General features: G+C 38.2%; 1 protein-coding gene across 1 annotated transcript; it reads right to left on the reverse strand.

The window, feature by feature from the left end:
• Positions 1 to 545: 545 nt before the first annotated feature.
• On the reverse strand, positions 546 to 2,786 carry LOC112165991 (probable ribosome biogenesis protein RLP24). The gene is made up of 5 exons (XM_024302729.2): positions 2,653 to 2,786; positions 1,879 to 1,986; positions 1,270 to 1,383; positions 1,025 to 1,161; positions 546 to 924 (listed from the first exon to the last, which is right to left on the reverse strand). Exons 2-5 carry the CDS (start codon positions 1,957 to 1,959, stop codon positions 768 to 770), a joined length of 489 nt encoding a protein of 162 aa, XP_024158497.1. The 5' UTR covers positions 1,960 to 1,986; positions 2,653 to 2,786; the 3' UTR covers positions 546 to 767.
• Positions 2,787 to 20,921: the final 18,135 nt, after the last annotated feature.

The raw sequence follows: 20,921 nt of genomic DNA on the forward strand, positions 1-20,921 counted from the left end.
AAGCAAAAACCATATCATATGGAAGGTCGGTCATATTGTTCCTCCAAAACAGGGCAATTTCAAAAACAAATGGGGGCTTGCTGACTTCGAATTCCCTCAAATGGATGTCAAAACCAATTTTATCTTCAGCCAGTGACTCGTTTTCGTAAACCACGGATACCTAAAATGCGGTTCAATAGATTCGGATTCAATGCTAATTTAAAAAAGGTTTTGGCCAGAACTGAGCATGTATAGTTTCTTTAAGATTCAACAGTTGCAATGAAATTGCAACAAGGCGCGTGAGACAAGGAGATGAATGGATTGTGTGGCAGATGAGGATACTGATTTTTGGGATTTCAAATGTGTGAAACAAAAGTTCATTTTGGCAATGAAGGAAAAAAAAAAAAATTAGAGTACATCAATTTCGACAATTAGCACAAAAAAAAAAAAAAATACAAATATCTGAGTGTCCAGTTCAGATTCATGCATGAATAAAGATGCAAAGATTGTGCACATTTTACTTGAGTTAACAATTAGCAATCCCACCGCAGAAAGTTGGAACAATAGAACCTCCCAATGTTTCAGATTTGAAAACTCTTCTATATCACATATTTAATGATCAATGTTTATCCCAGATATAGGATTCAAGAAAACATAACTAAAATCATCAACCACGTACTGAATGAAATGTAAGCGAAATAAAACAACAAGAAAACACAGATAGGTGCTTGATACAACCTGAAGCTGGCCAAAATTAAGACATTGAAAACTGGCATCTAATAATAAAATTACTCCACCATTGCATGGGTTTGGTCCACTTGCTTTTGGACCTTGACTTTTTTCAACAGATCTTGTCGAAGCGCATCGGGAGCTTTGACCATGTTGAGGCTCTGTTTCAATTCCTGTGCATCTATGTTTATCTTGGGTCTCTTGTCCTTTTTCATCCTGATCAATATTTACCATGAGAGTTCTTAGTATGAAGAATAACAAAAAAAAAAGACGTTCAGTTCCCTACTATAGATTAAAATGTTGAAAAGAAAAGTACCTCTTCTGGTGGTGCTTGGCCTCTCTGTCGACTCTAACCTTATCAATCTTCTTAATGGCCTTGAGAGTGTTTTCTGTAAGATTCCTGTCATATCTCTCGGGCCTATTTCTCTTCCTCTCAAACTCAAAAGTTGAATCCTGGAGGGGAAAAATGTAATGAGTAATATAAGACTAACAGAAAGTTACCACGCTTCCCTATTAAATAGTATAATCACTAGGATTAGATTAAGCAACAGGTAATGTTACCTGTGTCATATCCTTTCCACGCACCCGCCTATAGGCCTTAGTCCACTTCACCTTGCGAGGATTCCTCTTCATTTTGAAGTTCTTGTGGCATTTAGATCTACAAAATCGAAAAATCTAGAAGAGAAATGGTTGTCAGAAAATTGAGCTGCACATGTTGCTACTGTAGATAATGCAAAGGCAACCATAGTCAAAGATGGCAGTTAGACAGTTTCTCAACACAAACCATAAGAAGTAAAGAACAGAACAACTATATCTTGCGTGAATTTGGGCTAATAGATCAAGAAATTAAGTCAAACCCAGATCTCATGTTTGAACTGCAAATAAATTGCATGGCATAGTGCCAATGAAAACTAATCTATGCTAAACCTAACAGTAATTTTAATTGAAGTTTATTGTAGCAATGAACCACCAGTATATTCAGGTATCAGGACCATAATTAGTTACATTTCCAGACTTCAGAAAGATGTTGCCAAGTTACTGTTAAATTTGATACCGCCACCAAGCATAAGAAGTTATTAGGTGTTACTTGGAATAAAACACGAACAATGCATGGCAATTACATGGACCCAGTAGAGTTGTATCCTATGATAGAAGTAATGCAACATTTACCTTTGAATCATTACGAACAAACTGAATACCGTGCCCAGGATATACAGTTGAAGAACAGAACCAGCACTTCTCCAACCTCATTGTGTCCTGTAATTATAGTACTATTATCTGCGGAAAAAAACAAAAATACGGAACTCTATCATTAGGGAACTACTAACCAGAAAGGAACCAAAAATAATAACAGAAAGGAAAGAACAATATGAGATAGTACAAAACCAACCACAGGGTGCAACTTATAAACCAATTAGCATTTTGCACTTCTCATTTCTACCCAATACACAGATCAAATAACTTACGACATAAAAAACGTTCTCCTAAGCAGCCTCACAATATACAAATTAATCATGTTCGTATTGTTCGATTCAATATACGAGAATCTCAAGAGTAGTAGCTCTAAGCCTCAGAACTTTAAACAAAGTCAGTCTCATACTTTTGAACATAAATAATGAAATAAACAGACTCCTAAAACCACAATTTAACCAACCCATCTAGCATTGTAATACAATAAACAGTACCAAATTCCTAATATTTCTTAATCAGCAAAATTGAGAAGGGACGGCAAAAAGAAACAAGCTTTTGATGAAGACCCAAAATCGAGAGCACTAGATATTAAGGGTTTTTGACTCCGGCCGTGAAAGCTAAGCAGAAGTCGTTTCAGAATGTTAGTGTGAAACTAGAAACAAACTGAAACCGTACAAATTAAAGAGGAAGGGGAAGACTGGAGAAATAAAGATGATGCGGGATAAAACCCTAGGAGGGTTTATGGTGGTTTACCTGCTTGGTCCTCCTGCAGCTTTCTGGAGGAGAACGGGAGAGAACCGAGCAAGGGAGCGGGGAGGATGGTATTTAGGGTTTTAGCGAAAGCGTGAGACTAGTTGGGCCTAAATTTTGTGTTGTAATGGGCCCCCTTCATCTGACGAATCGGGCATGAATGTTACCAAAGCCGACCCGACTCGTTCTTCAATTTTTTTCCTTTTTTTCTTTTCGTTTTGAAAAGTGACCCAACTTGGCAGAAGTTTTTTTAGAGCTGTCAATGGGTCGTATTGTTGGATTCTTGTTTAAACGTCTCAGAATATGTGAATTTAAAGCTGACTCAATTAATAAATGTAGCAGACAATTCAAACTCATACCACTTGTGAATTTTTGTTTATTAATCGTGTCTTAGTGTGTTAACCTTTAAATGACCTATTTTTTGCCCGTTTGCCCAAAATCATGATGTATTTTGCCCAATCAATCAACCAAGTTGGTATTTTTCCCAAGTACACAAACTTTAGGGGAAAAGACTCATAAGGGTAGTCATTTCTAGGGTAGTGCCAAATATATCATATGTTGACTTTTGGGTCCAAAATTCACTTTTTCTTAGAAAAACATATTCAAACTTCTGAGAAAAACAAAACTAGCCTTCAACATGCCCAAGTTTTCACCTAACGGTTACTTTAACAGGTAGAATCACTGCTGCTTGTTTCTATCCTAAGCTGAGGCAAATTTTCTTAAGAAATAGAAAATCTGAACTTAAAGGTAGTATAAGATAACGGTAGAACATAATACTTAACAACAACAGATAACTTGCGAAATTAAAAGACTTGATGAAGTGGATGAGCACACTAAAAATATTTATTTAACCATAATTACAAGCTAAGAATTCAGAGCCTCATTCTCAGGTAAACAGCTAAAAAGCTGTTTAGCTATCCATAAGAATGATTACAGATATTTACTTGTAATAAAGGCACACTAATTCACACTAAACAGGAAGGGAAGAGCACACTGCAACTATGGCATTCTTCTTCCTTGAGAGAAGACTCTTCTGCTCAAGTTTCTTAAACTATTTTATCTGATGGTGGAAGTTTTTGATGGGAGAATTTTTCGATGCCTTACAACTAAAACTAAAGCTCCTTATATAGGGAGCGGAACTCAAACCAGAATTCAAAACATAAAAATGTATAGGACAACTCCGTTATTATCTGCTTTCGTGAGTGCTCCTGATGATAGAGGTCGGTTGGCGAAAAGCAGATTCCTTTAGGTGAAAGTGTTTTATGAAAAGCAAAAGCATCTTTTGGGAAGAGTCCAAAATTGCTTTTCGGTGCTTTCTACACTTGCTGCTTCACATGTTCTCGTCTGTTTCTGAATTGTGGTCGAGGACAAAGGAGTTGCTGTCCATCCTGGCCATTATGGTGGTAGTTGCATTTTCCTCGACATCTGTATCTACATACATCTTGTAGTGGTTGTCATTTTCAAGCTTTTCCACCCACTGTAAGCATGCCAGTGTCGAGTCTATCTCTTTCTTTGTGAGAGATATGAAGAGGTCACTGCTGATTGCTTCAGGATGGTCATAAGTAGTGATTATTGTTTTTTCTCCTGCTGCCAGGAAAGTATTTCTTGTATCTTCTTGGATGATCTTCTTGATGTATTCGAGAGACATGGCCTTCATCCATGGGATACTTGAATTTGGCTGGCCATTGTATCCAACACATGTAGACTGAAGATATCTTTTTTGAATAATTCTCACATAATGATAAGGAGAAATGTATTCAACTTCACCATTTGTTTTGTGAATCCATTCTGGTGGAGTAGATCTGAACTTCAGTTGAAGAGTACAGTCATTTTTTCGAACATTTTTAACTGTGTTGACGATGATAGGGGGCAAGTCTTTGAGATCATCATTCGTTTTGGTCCATAGATTGTGGACAAAAACCATTTTTAACAAGCCAAAGCTTGTGTTCTTGAGGATGTTCACTCTGAACATTAACTCCGTACCTTCCAACATAAGGACAAGCAACAATGAAGAGGGTTGGAGGAATACAGTCCTCAGAATTATGGCTTTCCAATCAGATTATGGAGTTCAAACCAATCTGATTCTTTTAGTGCTATGATAGGAATTCTAGCACTTTCTGGATCTTCAAGAAAATGAATTTTTTCATTTCGAACAGCACTCTGTTGTGTATGAACTTCTTCAAACTGTGGCCTAGCATTTTCATGAAGTTCTTCAGCTAATGCAAAGAGAGTTGGGAACATCAGACCACTGTTTCTTTCTTGAAAGGCAAATAAGAGATTATCAAGGATTGCCTTCTGGTGGTATGCTAACCTCCTGCCAGTTCTGAACACAGGATTAACAAAGGTTCTTAATTCATAATTAAAAACATTTATTACTCCAGTTGGAGTTGGTTTGCTTTTTGGCAAAGCAACAGCCGTCAACGGTCTTGATGAGCCTTTACTGTCTGCCGTTTGAGACGGGCTAGCCAATCCTTTACCCTGGGATTGATCAGTTGTGGCTAGTCCTTTTGGACTTAGCAGAAACCTTTTGAGGATTTTTTTTTTTAGGATTCTCAGCAGTTTCATGTTATTTCCCAGTTCTTCTGCTTCTGGGGTTGCGATCTTCGTCGTCATCTTTCTGGCTGAACATTGCCATTTCTCTGGTTAATGCGTCTGGAAGATAATTCTTGTTTCCTGCAATTAATTCAACATTATAATCATATTAGTTAAGAAATAATTGCCAGTTTGCTAATCTTCCTCTATCAGCAGCTTTATCAAGTTTAAAATTTTTTAAGTTCTTTACTCTAGCACAATCGGTGCGAACAGTAAAGGGTTTTTCAAGAAACGCTGGTGAATTTAAAATTGTTTTCTTGACAGCCAAAATTTGTTTTTTCCTCTGTGGGATAATTTAGTTCTACAGGGCTGAACTTGCCGCTACAAAATTTGCAGATCTTTTCAATGTTAGTTCCAGACATTTTTGCCAGAACAACACCGGACCAGTAATTATCACTCACATATGTTTGGAGGATAATTTCATCATTTTCCTCTAGTTGTTGTAGAGGAGGGAGGTTTTTGCAGAGATTTTTTATCTGCTTCACAATTTTTTCATCATCTTCAATGAAGTTCCATTTTCTCTTGGAACTTGTTTTAGGAGATAATATTGCTGTTAGTCCTGAGATTTTGGGAATGAAAACTCTCCCATAATTGATAACTCCTAAGAATCTTTCTAGACTCTTAGCATCAGGAATTCTATCTGGGAACTTCCAGATTTTCTCATGGATGTGGGGTTGGAGTTTTATCACTCCATTATTAATGTTTATTCCTAGGAAATTAACTTCATCGAGGATAAAGAAAATTTTCTTTTCTCCTAGGATAATTCCATGCTGAACTATCGGCTTTATAACCTCATAAAGGTGTTTCATGTGTTCTTCTCTATTTTTGGAGAACACAAGGATGTCATCAATATAGACGACGCAGAACTCAGCCACATGTTTGAAGATGTCATCCATCTTTCTCTGGAAGATTGAGGGGGCTTGTTTTAGACCAAAATGCATTACTAACCATTCGTAATGTCCTTGTGGTGTTCCGAATGCAGTGAGAGGAATAGTCTCAGGATGCATCTTGACTTGCCAAAATCCCGACGTTGCATCGAATTTTGAAAATACTTTAGCTCCTCTGAGTTGGTTGATCAGGACTCTTACCTGAGCAATTTGATAACCGTCTTTCACGGTCTTCTTATTAACGTCTCTATAGTCAATTACCATTCTAGCTTTTCCTCTGACATTTTCTGCATGATTTCTCACGTAGAATGCTGGAGCATGATGAGGGCTAGTGGATGGTTGAATTAATCTCTTGTTCAGGAGATTTTCAATATCTTTTTTGAATTCTTTTTATCTTCCTCTTTATATTGAGGAATGGCTTTAACATGACAGATAGCATTCATGTCATGTAATCTTAATTCACAGACCACTGGGTCTTTTTCCCAAAATTTCTGAGGGTCTACATCGATATTTTGTTCGAGTAGTTTCTTGATTTTATCAAGAGTGGGAATTTTCTGAGACTCAAGCTTATTATGAAAGTACTTGATGAGGTTATGCTCATGGATGAAACTAGTTTCTTCTTCTTCTTTTTCTGAAGATTCTTCAACAAGTAATTCTTCTTGTTGCTTGATTTGGAGTATCAGTTCGAATTTGGGCGTGTAGGGGGTAAGATCACCACTATTCTGTTGCGATCTCTGATACTGCTTAGTGAAGTTTGGACCTACTACTCTTTTTGCTTGTGTGAGTCGGTCTGCCCAGAACACTCGTTCTCCTTTTCTGAAGCCTATCGCTTCTTCATCTTGGATAAATCTCTGTTGGAGAATAAAATCATTTCCCAACAAGAAATCTGATCCTTGGCCTTCAGCTTGCCAAATGTTGTGGATGATAAATGTTCCTCCACCAATGATGATGTGAACATTTTTTGCTACTTTATTCATTGTAAGATGGCTTCCATCAAACGTGACACCAGTAGCTGTTCTTTTCTTATCTTCTTTCCAGAGTTCTTTTGGAATTGCAAATGTTTTTGCAACAGTAAATCCCGATCCATTATCTACAAATACAAGTAGATGATATTTCTTGTGATCAGGGAATTTTAATCCAATCTCTATGTAGTTGCTGTATCTACTAGTAGAGATGATTTTTGATTGTTGAAGCTCATTTCCTTGAGCTTGTTCCTGAGGTATGAATGGTTTGCATTCTTCTGGAACATTTTCTGGTGGTTCAACTAGTTCTATAGTTTCCTCGATTTTTTCTTCGTTGAGTTTTTCTTCCTTTGTTTCTGAGGAAGAGGGTTCCATAATTTCTTGGAACAGGGTTTCTACTTCTTTCTCCTTTTGCTCAGAGAAATATTCTTCATATTCTTGTTCTACCAATTGGCTGATAAGGCCATTCTTGGTTTTTCTTCTTGCTTCAACTATGAAGCATTCTTTGTGATAAGTCTTTTTTGACTTTTCACAAAACATAGGAAGTCCATTCTTTTTGCGACATAGGCAGTACTCACAAATGAATGTACCAGGGTTCACCTGATAAGAAGACATTGTTGTTTCTGTCTTGCTTTCTTCCCAGTTTTTGACTTTAAGAACATTCATCTGTCTGGATTCTAAGTATTCTACTTCAGAATCTGTTTCAGAGTTAGATGATTTTTCTTCTTCTAACCAGGCAGATTATACTGACCTGTCATCTTCTTCACAATCAGAATATGCTATTTCGTAGCCCTTCATATTTGTTGTTTCTACTATGGGCTCGTATTCTTCAAATAGAGCTTTAGTAGATCTTTTATCCTTTTCTGGGCATTCATTGGTATCGTGCACTTCAGCTTTGCATAACCAGCATCTACAAGCTTTCTTGTTTGGCTGTTTATTTTGATGGTTAGTTTGATAATTCTTCTTTTTCTTGAAGAATTTCTTTTTAGGATCTTCATCCTGTTGTTTTTTGAAGTTGGAACTCTTCTTACATTTCCAATCTTTTTTCTTATTACTCTTTCTGAATCTTTTAGAGTAATATTTTTCTTTTCTTTTTCTGTGGAACTTGGATTCATGACATCCCCAGTTGGTTGGCATATCCAGTATTCCATAACAGAAATTTTCAACTCCTTTGAGTTGTTTCTTAGCCATTTTTGCTCTAAGATTGGCTTTGCATTGTTCTTTTACTAGTTGCCTGATTCTATCGACAATTCCTCCAACTGAAAATCTTTCAATTGGTTTTTCAGCTATGCTTTCTCTCACAGCTATTCTCCATAGTTCAGGGAGTTTTCTGTGTAATAAGTTAACTAGATCAGTATTTTCTAGTTCACCAATCGTACAGTAATATTCTTGAAATTCATCAAATATTCTTCAAAATATATCATGTCACAGATTTTGAGAGCATAGATATTTGATTTGGCCGTTTCTTTAGCCTTTTCACTCAGATTTGAGAGATCTCCATAGAACTTATCATACAGGGGTACTGCAAAATCATACGGAGATTTTGAATTTTTGATTTCTTCTAGCCAGTCCTTTTGACATGACCCGCCCTGGATTTCACCCCGAAGTCCGAAGTGGCCCTGCGGGGCCCACTTTAGAAGAAATTCTACCAAAAATTTGGCGGAACTTCCCCTAAAAGTAGGCTATCCAAAACCTGTAGGAAAACATTTACACTTCTAAATCATCCATCCTTATTCTTCTGGAGCCACCTGCTCTCCAAATCACAACTCCAATTTCACATATAATTGTCTCAACCCCAATACAATATTGATCCCACAGATTATCAGAGCGATACTAACCCACTAGGTAACAACGAAGAATTAGAATTGAGTACGCGGAAGCAATGCTGTTGGCTATGCCTCGACTCCATGTACTCCCAACCTCAATTAATCTAGCCTGCAAACTGGGCATTTGAAACCGAAGGGCCCAGGGGAAAAGTATTGAAAACACGTTAGTGTGAGTGGACAAAAATAAACAACTAGCTAAATAATTTAAAAGAAGTAAAGTTATAATACTTTCCCGCATTTATTTAAATTTATAAAACTTCGATGTATGCAACGTTTATAAAACATATTTCTTTAAACCAGGAAACTGGAAACTGTAATTCAAACCTGCTGAGTATCGTATCATCGGACTAGACCCCGCTAGCCCAGAAGTAATATAAAAGTAGGGGAAGAAGATAGCCATACGAATGAGCCTTCCAGGCTCGGGTGATAGCCTCCCAGGCTAAAGTACTCCCATATACTCCCGATATATACCCACACACCACTAAGTGTAGCGATTAGGATACTGGGCTTCAGCATTACTGTCACAAAGACAGTAACTAGCACCACAAAGGCGGACGGGCTTCGGTGATCCCATCACCTCGCCACAAAGGTGGAAGATCAATACTAGCAATGATAATAGTCACCCAAAGTATGACAAAAGAAAATCCGAAAACCACATAAATCCATAAAGCTTCCCCGACTCTCGCAAATGAATTTCCAACGACGTGTCCCACACGCCAAGATAATCTCAAGTTCAAAAATAAATAGGAGAGAATAATAATAAAACATAATCTCCATAAATTGAAACAAAACCAATTCCAAGATCATCATCAAGGCATTCCCAATGCCAAATCCGAAAGTCAATAAATAAATAAGAAATATAAATAAACCAACGGCGTGTCCCACACGCCAAAAATATTCTCGGGTCAATGATGAATAAGCAAGGAAGTTCAATAATGAACTAATATTTCATTTTGGAAAATACCATGGAAAATACTTTGTTGAAAAACAACATAATTCAAAGTTTCGAATCCGGGCATAACAAAATTAATATCCAAAAATCACAACCACAATAATTCATAATCACTTCATGAAACTCATCAATGAAAGTAATTCCTTGAGATAAATCAAAATCAGAAATCCGAAAACAATTATATGCTCAAAATGTAATATGATAAATAACTAGAGCATTACTTTAAGAAATAAATGCATGGATCATTATTTAAAAACAAAAGTCCACTCACAGTACTATTCCACGATCATGCGTACGAGTTCCTTCATCGAGCAAGAGCTCGGTGCGTCGCCCTGTACAATACTATAATTCGTGAATAACGATTTGGCAATTAAATACGATTCTAATATCTTATCCTCCTAAATCAAACTTCCAATTTCTTTTCCAATTTAACCAAAACTTCATCATTAACTCCAATTCTTTAATTCAAAGTTTCTAGGGCAAAGTTGAGAGAAATCCAACGGTGGAATTCTCGAAAACCAATAACCAAACTATTAAACTTTGGAAAAAATTCCGATTAATACCCAAACCTCTTCCACATCCAACCAAACTTCACCAACACTGCCCACTCGTCGATTTAAGACTATATAACAATTATGGAGGAAATCCGACAATCGGATTCACGATTAACATTAACCGAAATCCAAATCTTTAGAAATTTATAACCGATTCAAAACTCCACCAATCCTCACCAAACTTCATATATAAGCTCTATGATAATTATAAAATTTAACTAGCCAGAAATTGAAATTAAAAAGCTACCCCAGCCACCGCTACCGCCGCCCATAGTGGCGGCGCTGCCGCCACTGCCACCAACTTCAATGGCCGCCAAAATCTGGCAGTAGCACCTTCTCAACACACCCATTAATTCTTTCAACTGTGACCAAGTTAGAAAATGAGTGGAAGTACCTCAACAATTAAGGGGAAGGTTGAACCCGAATCATAAATAGTAACCTCAAACTTCAAACCGTCGATTCTTCCTCCACGCTTCAAATCTCAGCAAAAGCTTCCGGGAGAATCATCTACATCCCAAGGCGCTTCCAATAGACTAAGGTTTATCACCCGGGGGTGGCCGGAATGGGAAGATATCAGCCGGTGAACGGAGGCGATTTCCAGCTCGAGCTGTGCAGCTTCTCGGCCTTACAGCGCCCTCCAAAGTTTGATTTTCACTCCGATGTCTTCTGAGAAGTTATAGATGACGTCAAGGTGAGAAAAATTACTTTTGGAATCAAGTCGATTGGAGGCCTGTGGAGGAAGATATGGCCGGACAAAGAAGACCTTAAAAAAAAAAGCAATGGGGAGTCGAGAGGAGAAAGGAGAGCTCGGTAAGTTTCTAGAAAAATATGGACACTTACCACGGTACTTTCTCTATGTATAGCAAGTTACTATAAACAGTAATTTTTGTATTTGGACCATAACTTTTGCATACGAACTCCGATTTATGCGTACCACATATTCGCAGACTTGGTTTAATGTCCTCTACAACTTTTGTGAAGAAAATTTTCTCAAATTTTGACCCGAACAAAAGTCAACTTTTAGGGCTACTAAAAGTATTCAACAAAGTAAAGAGTGAAAGTAATCGTCATTTACTGTCCAAATGTAAACTGGTAAATTGAGGTATGGGGCGTTACACTTTTCCTCTGGCAGTCTCTTTGAAAGAGAAGTAATATTTTTTTGCTACTCTGGTGAGAGTAGTTTCACAATACACCTGAAGATCTGGTGCTTCAAATTTTCCAAGGGTTAGAGCAGAAGCCATCATCAGGCTATCAACCCATTGGTCAAGAGTTTTTCTCTTGTCTAGAGTTTTGTCTAGATTTAGCCAGATACCATGTGTGGAAATTGGTATTCTGGGTATATTGTCGTCTGGGACAAATCTTTAAGAATTTCTTTCTCCATTTTTTCCCGTAGGGGCTTTCTGTATAGGGAGCTTTATTTTTCCCTTTTCTCTTATGATGACAGTTTTGGAGCTTTCTCCTTCTTCCATTTCAATATCTTGATAGGGAAAGAGTTTTCTTTCCTTTCCTGGTTTGAAAATTTTCATTTCTTAGATTAGTTTTTCTAATCGTTCAGGATTTTCGCAGGATTCTGCTTCATCATAGAGATCATAGAGCTTTTGTGCTCTAAGCATATTTACTGGTCTGTTTAGATCAGCTTCTAATTCTTCTTCAGTGATAGACTCTGATGGTTCTTCAGAGTATTTAGTACCGCTAATACTAGCTTCTCTAGTGCTGTAGCTTTTCTGAGCAGATTTTTGTTTATCCTGATATTTTAAGGACATACATCACTTTTTTTGTGATTGTCAAAATTTAGACTGATTTCTCCAATCGTTCTGCTTTCATAGACTTTTTTGCTTTGGCATTTTTTGCTTGTTTTTTTGGACCAGACAATTTCCATTCAATAGGAAAAGTTACTTCATTCCAAGTAACCTTATGAATCTGTTATGAATGGTTCTTCTGACTGGTGAGGAATCCAATAGTAAGACTGGAATGTTTGAGATCCTTGTCTTAGGTTCTACTGTGGTACTCATCAGTTTATAGTATATTCTGTATACTATAGCCAATTCTTGCATATCTTTTTTCATTGATATGCCATCTGTCTTGACTCTCAGTCTTAGACAGTGGGCTGCATCTTTCAAGCTGGTTGAGAAATTTGGGAAGCAGTTGAAATAAGCTACTTGATTGCATAAAGATGCTTCAAGTGTTCCCAACAGACTAGCTTGAAAATCTGTTAGTCTATTGTCTTGTAAGACACATAGAACTGAACAGTTTATGCCTTCTCGGGCAAGAAGTTTTATGCCTACTTGGACTGCTCCAATATGCATAAATTGATAATTTTTTGTTCTTGCTCTGGCAACTTCTGCAGGAGTGATCATTAGTAGATCTGTTTCTCCTGTTGTAGAGAGGGTTGTAAATTCCAATAATTTGAAGTGATGGCTATCCATTAGATCAAACGTTCCCCTTTTGTAGATTTGTTTAAAATCTAACTTTGGAATTGATGAGTTTTTTACCTCATGTTCAATTTCATTGTATTCAAATTCTTCAGCATTCAGGAGTTTTACTCCTTTATTTTTTCCGAAGATGCTCATCATTTTGACATCTCTGGTTTCTTCCGGGTTTTCATATCGAATATTAGTTTGACTAGTAGATAGTTCCAGAAAAATCATGTTTGGAACAGGATTCTTCTCTGGTCTTTGTAATGGTTTAAGTCCATTAGCTTTCTTTGTTTTTACTATAGGCACTTTCTTGTCCTTCAGTATATTTTTCATAGAATCCAGTGTTTTTTGCTGTTCATTGATTTTCAACTAACACTTGTTAGCTTTTCTTCTTCCGTTTTTGGAAGTTCTTTGATATAGTCTATTTTGTTTTCCAATTTTTCTAATTGGTAGAGTATATCTGGTAGTTTTTCTAGATGATTTTGACATATGGATAATTCTTTCTGCAGGTTCTGATGTTTCTTATCAGAGGATATAAGTAGAAAATTCAACTTCTCTAATATTAATTTAGACATTGTCCCCATTGGGGATTCCTCTTTTTGAGCTCTTTTCAAGCTCTGATACCAGTGATTTGCGGATCTAACCAATGCTCATATAATTGAGAGGTTTTTATTCCTCTTTAAGAGTATATAAGAGATTTTCAATATTCTGCTCAATTGTATAGATTCTTGTTTGAAGCCTAAAGCTGATATCCCAGTAATCGGGAGTTTCTCTTTTAAGACTTTCTCTATAGTCTTTCAATTTTCTCAACTTTTCTCTTTCTTTCTTCAATTCTTTGCTCGTAATATTACAGATAGCAATTAACTCAAGTCTGTCAACAATCGAAATTATGAATAGTAAAATTTACCGTTTACCTTTGAATATAGAGGATGAAGTTTAGCCGCAATTATAATCTAGACAAATAAATTCAAGATGAGCCCACCACGTTTCATCAAAAAGGAAAAGGAAACAAATTAATAATAAAAGCAAGAATTGGGGGGAGAGAAGGGTACTAATGGTATAAACATTAAGTGAAAGGAATAGTTGGGAGAAAAAGAGAAAACTTTTGTGTGAATGAGGTTAAAAATAAGTTGGTGGAGTGTATGGGGTGTATTTTAGTATTTTGTGGGTAAGTGGTCATTATCCCATTTTTTAATAGGATTTTTGTCCATTTACCCCATTTTTAGAGATTTTTTTCCCACTTACCCCATTAAGTTTTTTTAATTCTCTCTTACCCAAAACACTCTAAGGAGGTCTTCGCTAATACCCCATTAAGATTAAATTTTTTTTTTTTTAATACCATTTTACCCTTACCCTTTTTTACTTAGAGAGAGATAGAGAGAGAAACCATATGAGATTTCGCCGGAGCCGGTCACCGGAATCCAGCCAACTTTGGCCAGAATCCTGTCACCGGTCGCCGGATTCCGGCCAACTTTTGCCTGATTCCGGTCACCGGCCGCTATCCACCGGACCTTTTAGAAAACCTCACCGGAAATGTCTATTACCCCAATAGACATCTATTGCCCCCTAATAGACGTTTATCAGCCATGTATTGCCCCCCAATAGATGTCTATTGCCCTCCAATAGACACTTTTTTTTTTCTTTTTTCTTCTTTCTACCTCCATTTTTTCTCTGTCATTGGGAAAAAAAAATGATGAAAGTGGTACAAAGTTCAACCGAAATGGAACAATCTTTGCAACATTATTCTTTTTTGACAGAATACATAATTAAAGCAATTGCTCAACAAAATACGCCACCATATATCAAATAGTGAATAAGAGGATGGGAGGATGGATATTAACTCCACAAGTCTAGGGACCAGTGCAAGCAAAAGAATACAATACTTGAGGGAGTTCTAAAATTACAACTGTACCATCTATGGAATTAATTTCTCACTACCATCACATGCTTCAGAAGCATCTGGACATCACCTATATCTTGGACCCTCTATCGAGTGGTAATTGATCTTTTCCTCAATTTCCACTCCAAGGCGCTTCACATTAGGCCCAAAATTTCCACTGCTCGCTGCAAGTTTCTTTTGGAATTTACGCTCCACTTTGGCACTGTAAACCTGCAATTTTGACCAGATTTGGGCATCAAAACTAAAATAATCAAACCTGTAATTTTGACCAGATCCGGGCATCAATGGATGCGCCAATTTCCCGTGGCTAACTATAATTCGAAGCTCTATCTCTGTAAAGCGACACCAGGGAGCTAGGTAGAAGCAGTGAGCACGAAGAACAAGTAGAAGGCAGAAGAAGATCCATAACTGTTTCTGGAAAACCCGAGGATGCTGTTGCTGAAACTAAGACCACATAACGACGGCGGCGAGAGGGGGGAGAGAGAGAGAGAGATGCAGTCAACGGCAGCGACAGCCGACCCCTGTTCGTCGAGGTTTCGGCCCACGGCGACCTAGGCTAGCCAGTCGCGGAGTTCGTGATGGCGCTTTGCAGGGGGGAGAGAGAAAGAGAGCGATCTGAAAGAAATCGGAGAGGGACGTGAGAGAGGAGAGAGATCAAGGGGTTTATTAATTTGATTAAGGGCAAAATTGTCATTTTACTTCAAATTGGATAAGTGGGAATAAAAATCTCTTGCTAGGGTAAGTGGGATAACTTTAGCTCATTTTGAGGCTTTTGGTCAAGGACCTTTTTTAATATTGCAGTCAAGGATTAAAATATTAATTTTTATATATTTATTGAAATTTTGAAAAATAAAAATATAAAAAATATCGGAGATATTATGAAAAGGAAATATATATATATATATATATATATTTTTTTTTTTCTAAAAGAGTCAATTTATAGGATTTACATATAAATAGATATGAATGTCAATTTCATCTACATCCAGAAAGAGACTCTATGTGGTTGAAAAGTCGCTCGCTGATATATGAAAGTACAATAATCAAACCAAGATATATGATCATATAGTTCAAATTGTAGTGATGAATATGATATCTATGACTCTCTTTAAAGTTGTCGACTGTTTTCCTTATATTATACGAATTCCACACAATATTTGTCATATTCGTCTTGAGGGGATTTCTCCTCACCCAGCTTCCCTTTGAGGGGATTACTCCTCACCCAAATTTCTTTTGAGAGAGTTACTCCTCACCTGGATTCGCCTTGAAGGGATTTTGCCTCACTCAAATCCGCTTTAAGAGGTTTCACCTCGACACATTTTTCCCATACAAGTTGCGTTGTCTCTCTATTAGGCAATTTCCTAAACCGTTCTTTAAATTTTACACCCCAACATAATCTCCATATTCCATAATGAGAATAACTGACTTGTTTTAGGGAATCAGAAATTGAGAGAAAATTGATGTGTATTCTCATTGATAATAGAAATCTCTTTATGTAGAGGATTACAATGCATAGAATTCAAATCATACAAGGAAAGGTAATCATACATTGAATAGGAATAGGAATAGGAATATCTAGATCATTCTAATTTAACCTTATTACCACTAGGTCAAGTAACCTAGGGTTTGGGCCACACACACAAAAGGGGTTTACTTGAACACTCCCCTTGTGTAGCCCAAACGTGGTGCTTCTCTCGTTGCCTCGCTAAAAAGCTTGCCGAGTAACAAAAACCCAGTAGGACAAAAATAACCTCAGTCGAAGGGGAAAAAGAGCATAACACACCCTTCACACTTCGAGATTTACATGTAGACATCTCCCCCTGGTGTCTGCGTCTCCCCCTAATGACAACGATCATGAGAGTTCAGATAATTTCCGCAAGCCAATTCTTGCCACATATTTCTCGAACGTGGATTTGGGCAATGATTTAGTGAATAAATCTGCCACATTGTCCTCAGATCGAACCTGATTCACTTTGATCTTGAGGAGCTTCTGTTGTTGCTGATTGTAGAAGAATTTGGGCGATATATGCTTAGTGTTGTCGCCTTTGATGTAGCCTTGCTTCATTTGTTCAATGCAAGCATCATTATCCTCATAAATGCTTGTTGGCTCATCTGTGGTAGACTTCAAAGCACAATTGCTTCAAACATGCGTAACTATGGATCGAAGCCATATACATTCACGAACTGCCTCGTGAGGAGCAATAATCTCGGCATGATTCGAAGAGGTAGCGACTAAGGTATTCTTTTGTAGACCTCGAAGATATTGCGGTCTTTCCCATGGTGAATACATAACTAGTTTGGGAGCGACCTTTTTGTGGGTCAGAGAGGTACCCAGCATCAGCAAAACCTTCCAAAACACTTATATCGTTTTGTGACGGGGAGAGGGGATGCAGTCCATCATGTATGGCGTCCCTGACACTTGATGGGTCCGAATCCATCTTCTCTCTGTAGGGATAGAACAAGCCCATATCGATCGTACTACTTAGGTATCGAAAGATATCTTTAACACCAGTCCAATGGCGTTGTGATGGCGCGGAGCAATATCTAGTTAGCAAGTTCACAGCGAATGAGATGTCCGGTCTTGTGCATTGTGCTAAGGACAATAATGCGCCTATTGCACTTAGGTAGGGCACTTCTGCCTCTAGCACTTCTTAATCGTCATCTTTTGGATGAAATGGATCTTTCTTTGGATCAAGACTACGACGACCATTGGGGTGCTTGAAGGCTTAATATTGTCAGTGTTGAAACGCTTAAGCATATTTTGGGTATAAGTTGATTGATGAATCAGGATAACATCTTTACGGTGCTCAAGTTCCAAACTAAGGCAAAACCGTGTTTTCCTAAGATCTTTCATCTCAAACTCGGATTTCAAGTGTTCAGCGGTTTCCCTTAATTCTTTAAGGGTGCCAATTATGTTCATGTTATCAACATAGACCACTACTATTGCAAATCCGGAACTTGTCCTTTTTATGAACACACATGGGCATAGTTCATTGTTGACATATACCTTATCAATCAAGTAGTCACTTAGACGGTTATACCACATCCGTCCGGATTGTTTCAATCTATATAGTGAGTATTTCAATCTAATTGCAAACGCGCTTCGTGGTTTAGAGCCACTTGATTTGGGTAACTGAAGTCCATCTGGGACCTTCATGTATATTTATGTATCTAGATCCCCATATAGATACGCAGTAACCACATCCATAAGCTGCATGTTCAGTTTTTCGAAAACCACCAAACTGACAAGGTAGCGGAACGTTATGACGTCCATTGCAGGAGAATTGGTCTCCTCGTAGTCGATTCCGGGGCGTTGTGAGAAGCCTTGCGCCACAAGGCAAGCTTTGTACCTTACAATCTCATTTTTCTCATTACGCTTTCTAACGAATACCCATTTATGACCAACCGGTTTGGTGTTGGGCGGTATTGGTACAACTTTGCCAAATACATTTCTTTTCGCTAGAGAATCAAGTTCTGCCTGGATCGCATCTTTCCATTTTGGCCAATCAGCTCTACGTTGGCATTCATCAATGGAGCATGGTTCGATGTCATCGGTCTCAATAATCTCACGCACCACTGAATACGCGAATACATCATCAATGATGATGGAGCTTCATTCCCACGTCCCATGTACACTAGTGTAATTGACAGAGATCTCTACGTTCTCAGGGATAGGTTCTGACATTGAGGGGTCCCTCAATGATGTCTCTTGGACATAACCATAATCTGGAACATTCTCATGGGACGGATTTTGAGTATCGATAATCAAAGGATTTGTTTGTGCTTCATTTGCTCTCTTTCTAGGGAGAGTATCCTTCGAACCAATCGGTCTACCGCGCTTCCTTGAGGGACCTGCGGCCATAGACTCCACATCATTGCCATTTTGAGCAATGGTGCCATCTCCTGGTGTCATAAAAGTGGCGTTATGTCCATTATTAGGGACATCAATCCTTGCAGGCACGTTTGCAGCAGGTATGTGTGATCTGGTCACTTTGGCAACATCAGAAAAACGCATCAGGTAGAGTGTCTGCTACATTCTGGAGCTCGATTATTCTTCGCACTTCAAGTTCTGACTGTGCAGTACGGGGATCGAAATGAGACATAGTTGGGACAGACCACGACAATTCCAGTCGTTCTAGTTGAACATCTGTGTTCTTATCTCCCCCTAAGGATGGGAAGACTGTCTCATCAAAGTGACAATCCGCAAATCTAGCTGTAAAGAGATCGTCTGTCAAGGGTTCAAGATAGCGGACAATAGTTAGAGATTCATAGCCAACATAGATGCCCATTTGTCATTGTAGACCCATCTTAGTACGCTGTGGCGGCGTAATAGGCAAATAAATGGCACACCCAAAAATGCGTAAGTACGAGATATCAGGCTCGTACCCAGTCACTAGGTGTAACGTAGAGTAAGATTGGGTTGTAGTGGGTCGTAGATGAATTAGCATTGCTGCATGCAATATTGCATATCCCCAAGCAGAAACAGGGAGAGTGATTCGCATAACCAATGTCCGTGCTATCATTTGTAGTCTTTTGATAGCGGCTTTTGCGAGACCATTTTGGGTATGAACATGGAGAATTGGATGCTCTACATCAATCCCCAGTCACATGCAATAATCATCGAACTTTTTCGATGTAAACTCCCTAGCATTATCAAGTCGAATTGACTTAATAGGGTGGTCAGGGTAGTGAGCCCATAGACGGATAATTTGGGCGAGGAGTTTAGTATAAGCAGCATTTCGAGTGGACAACGGCGCGACATGTGATTAGCATGTCGATGCATCAACCAATATCATAAAATATTTAAAAGGTACGCATGATGGTTGAATTGGTCCACAGATATCCCCTTGGATTCTCTGTAAGAACGGAATGAGTATTTTGGGATCCTTTGAGTAGGACGGTCTTGGTCCTAATTTTCCGAATGAACTGGATTTGCAGAATGAGCGAGGGGCCTTAGAAGCAACCAATGAGGATTTTGGTTGGGCCTGAGCGTCTGTTGCGCTATTAGAAGTAAAATGTGTGACTACATCACCCATCATGGCTTTGGAACTATGGAAAGTGGCATCCATTGCGTCATGACCATGGGGAGGAACATCCATGGCGTCACGGCCATGGGTAGCGCCATTTATGGCGTTGTCACAAGGGACTTGGGGCGGCCTTCTGGCATCCCAAGACAGCTACAGCGCCAGATGCTGCAATTGTTGCGGTCTTGCTAAGTCCAGGAATCAATTTTTGATTCTTGCTTCTTCTCACTCTAACGAATGGATGTCTGTGTGAAGTCTTTAGTATACGGAGCATCATATCACGACCAGGATGTCCTAGTCGGTCATGCCAAAGCCAGTATGTGTCAGAATCCAAGAGATTTTCTCTTATGACATTATTGGATTCAATTGGTCGAATTGTAGTGACATAAATTCCACTAGATTGACACATAAGCTTCTCTAAGATGCGCTTCCGTCCGCAATCATTAGAGGTAATGCAAAAGAACTCTTTTCTGTTCTCAGTATGCGTTTCCGCATGGAATCTGTTGGCTTTAATAGCTTTGAAGCTCAATAAGGTTCGATTTGCCTTAAGAGCGCAAAGAGCTTCTGCGACTTTAATTAAGGTGCCATTGGGCAATAGGAATTGAGCCATTCCATGTCCTTGAACTAAACCTGATGGCCCAGCCATTGTAGTCACAGAGGAATATGTAGGCAACATCTCTAAGAATAATTGCCTATGGCGTAGAATGGTGTGTGTTGTCGCACTATCCACAAGACGTTGTAGTTCTCTGGAATCCATTCCTAAAAGAAAAGCTCGTAATTAAAAAGGAGTCATGAAAAAAAAGAACTCAACTTTTATTAATAAGCCAACGAGATTACATCATTGTTTCTTTTACCAAAGAAAATCTAATCCAATAAACTAGCTAATGCAAAACAATGGCAGTCGTCTAACTTCTTTCAGTAATTCCAATGTAAATGTGACTAGGTGAGTAGAGAGATGTCGGTGGAACAAAACTCGCTTAAGTACCACTAATCTCAAAACCTTCCTAGACATCACACTTACATTGAGAATACCTACTTTGAAGAAAGATTAAACCATTGACATCTACTACAAAAATAATATGGCAATTGCTTGCATCTCATGGAAAATAAAAAGACTTAATCAAAATCGCCAGTTTATGGGTCTTGATCCTTGTAGTC

The sequence above is a fragment of the Rosa chinensis genome, chromosome 5 (genome assembly GCF_002994745.2).
Source record: "Rosa chinensis cultivar Old Blush chromosome 5, RchiOBHm-V2, whole genome shotgun sequence".
NCBI lineage: Eukaryota > Viridiplantae > Streptophyta > Magnoliopsida > Rosales > Rosaceae > Rosa > Rosa chinensis.

Excerpts from the sequence above, each read along its gene's own strand:
- LOC112165991 (XM_024302729.2), bottom strand. The coding sequence starts at position 1,959 with ATGAGGTTGGAGAAGTGCTGGTTCTGTTCTTCAACTGTATATCCTGGG. Across the intron at positions 1,162-1,269 it reads GTGGAAAGGATATGACACAG|GATTCAACTTTTGAGTTTGA; the intron begins GTAACATTACCT and ends TTTCCCCTCCAG. Across the intron at positions 925-1,024 it reads GCCAAGCACCACCAGAAGAG|GATGAAAAAGGACAAGAGAC; the intron begins GTACTTTTCTTT and ends AATATTGATCAG.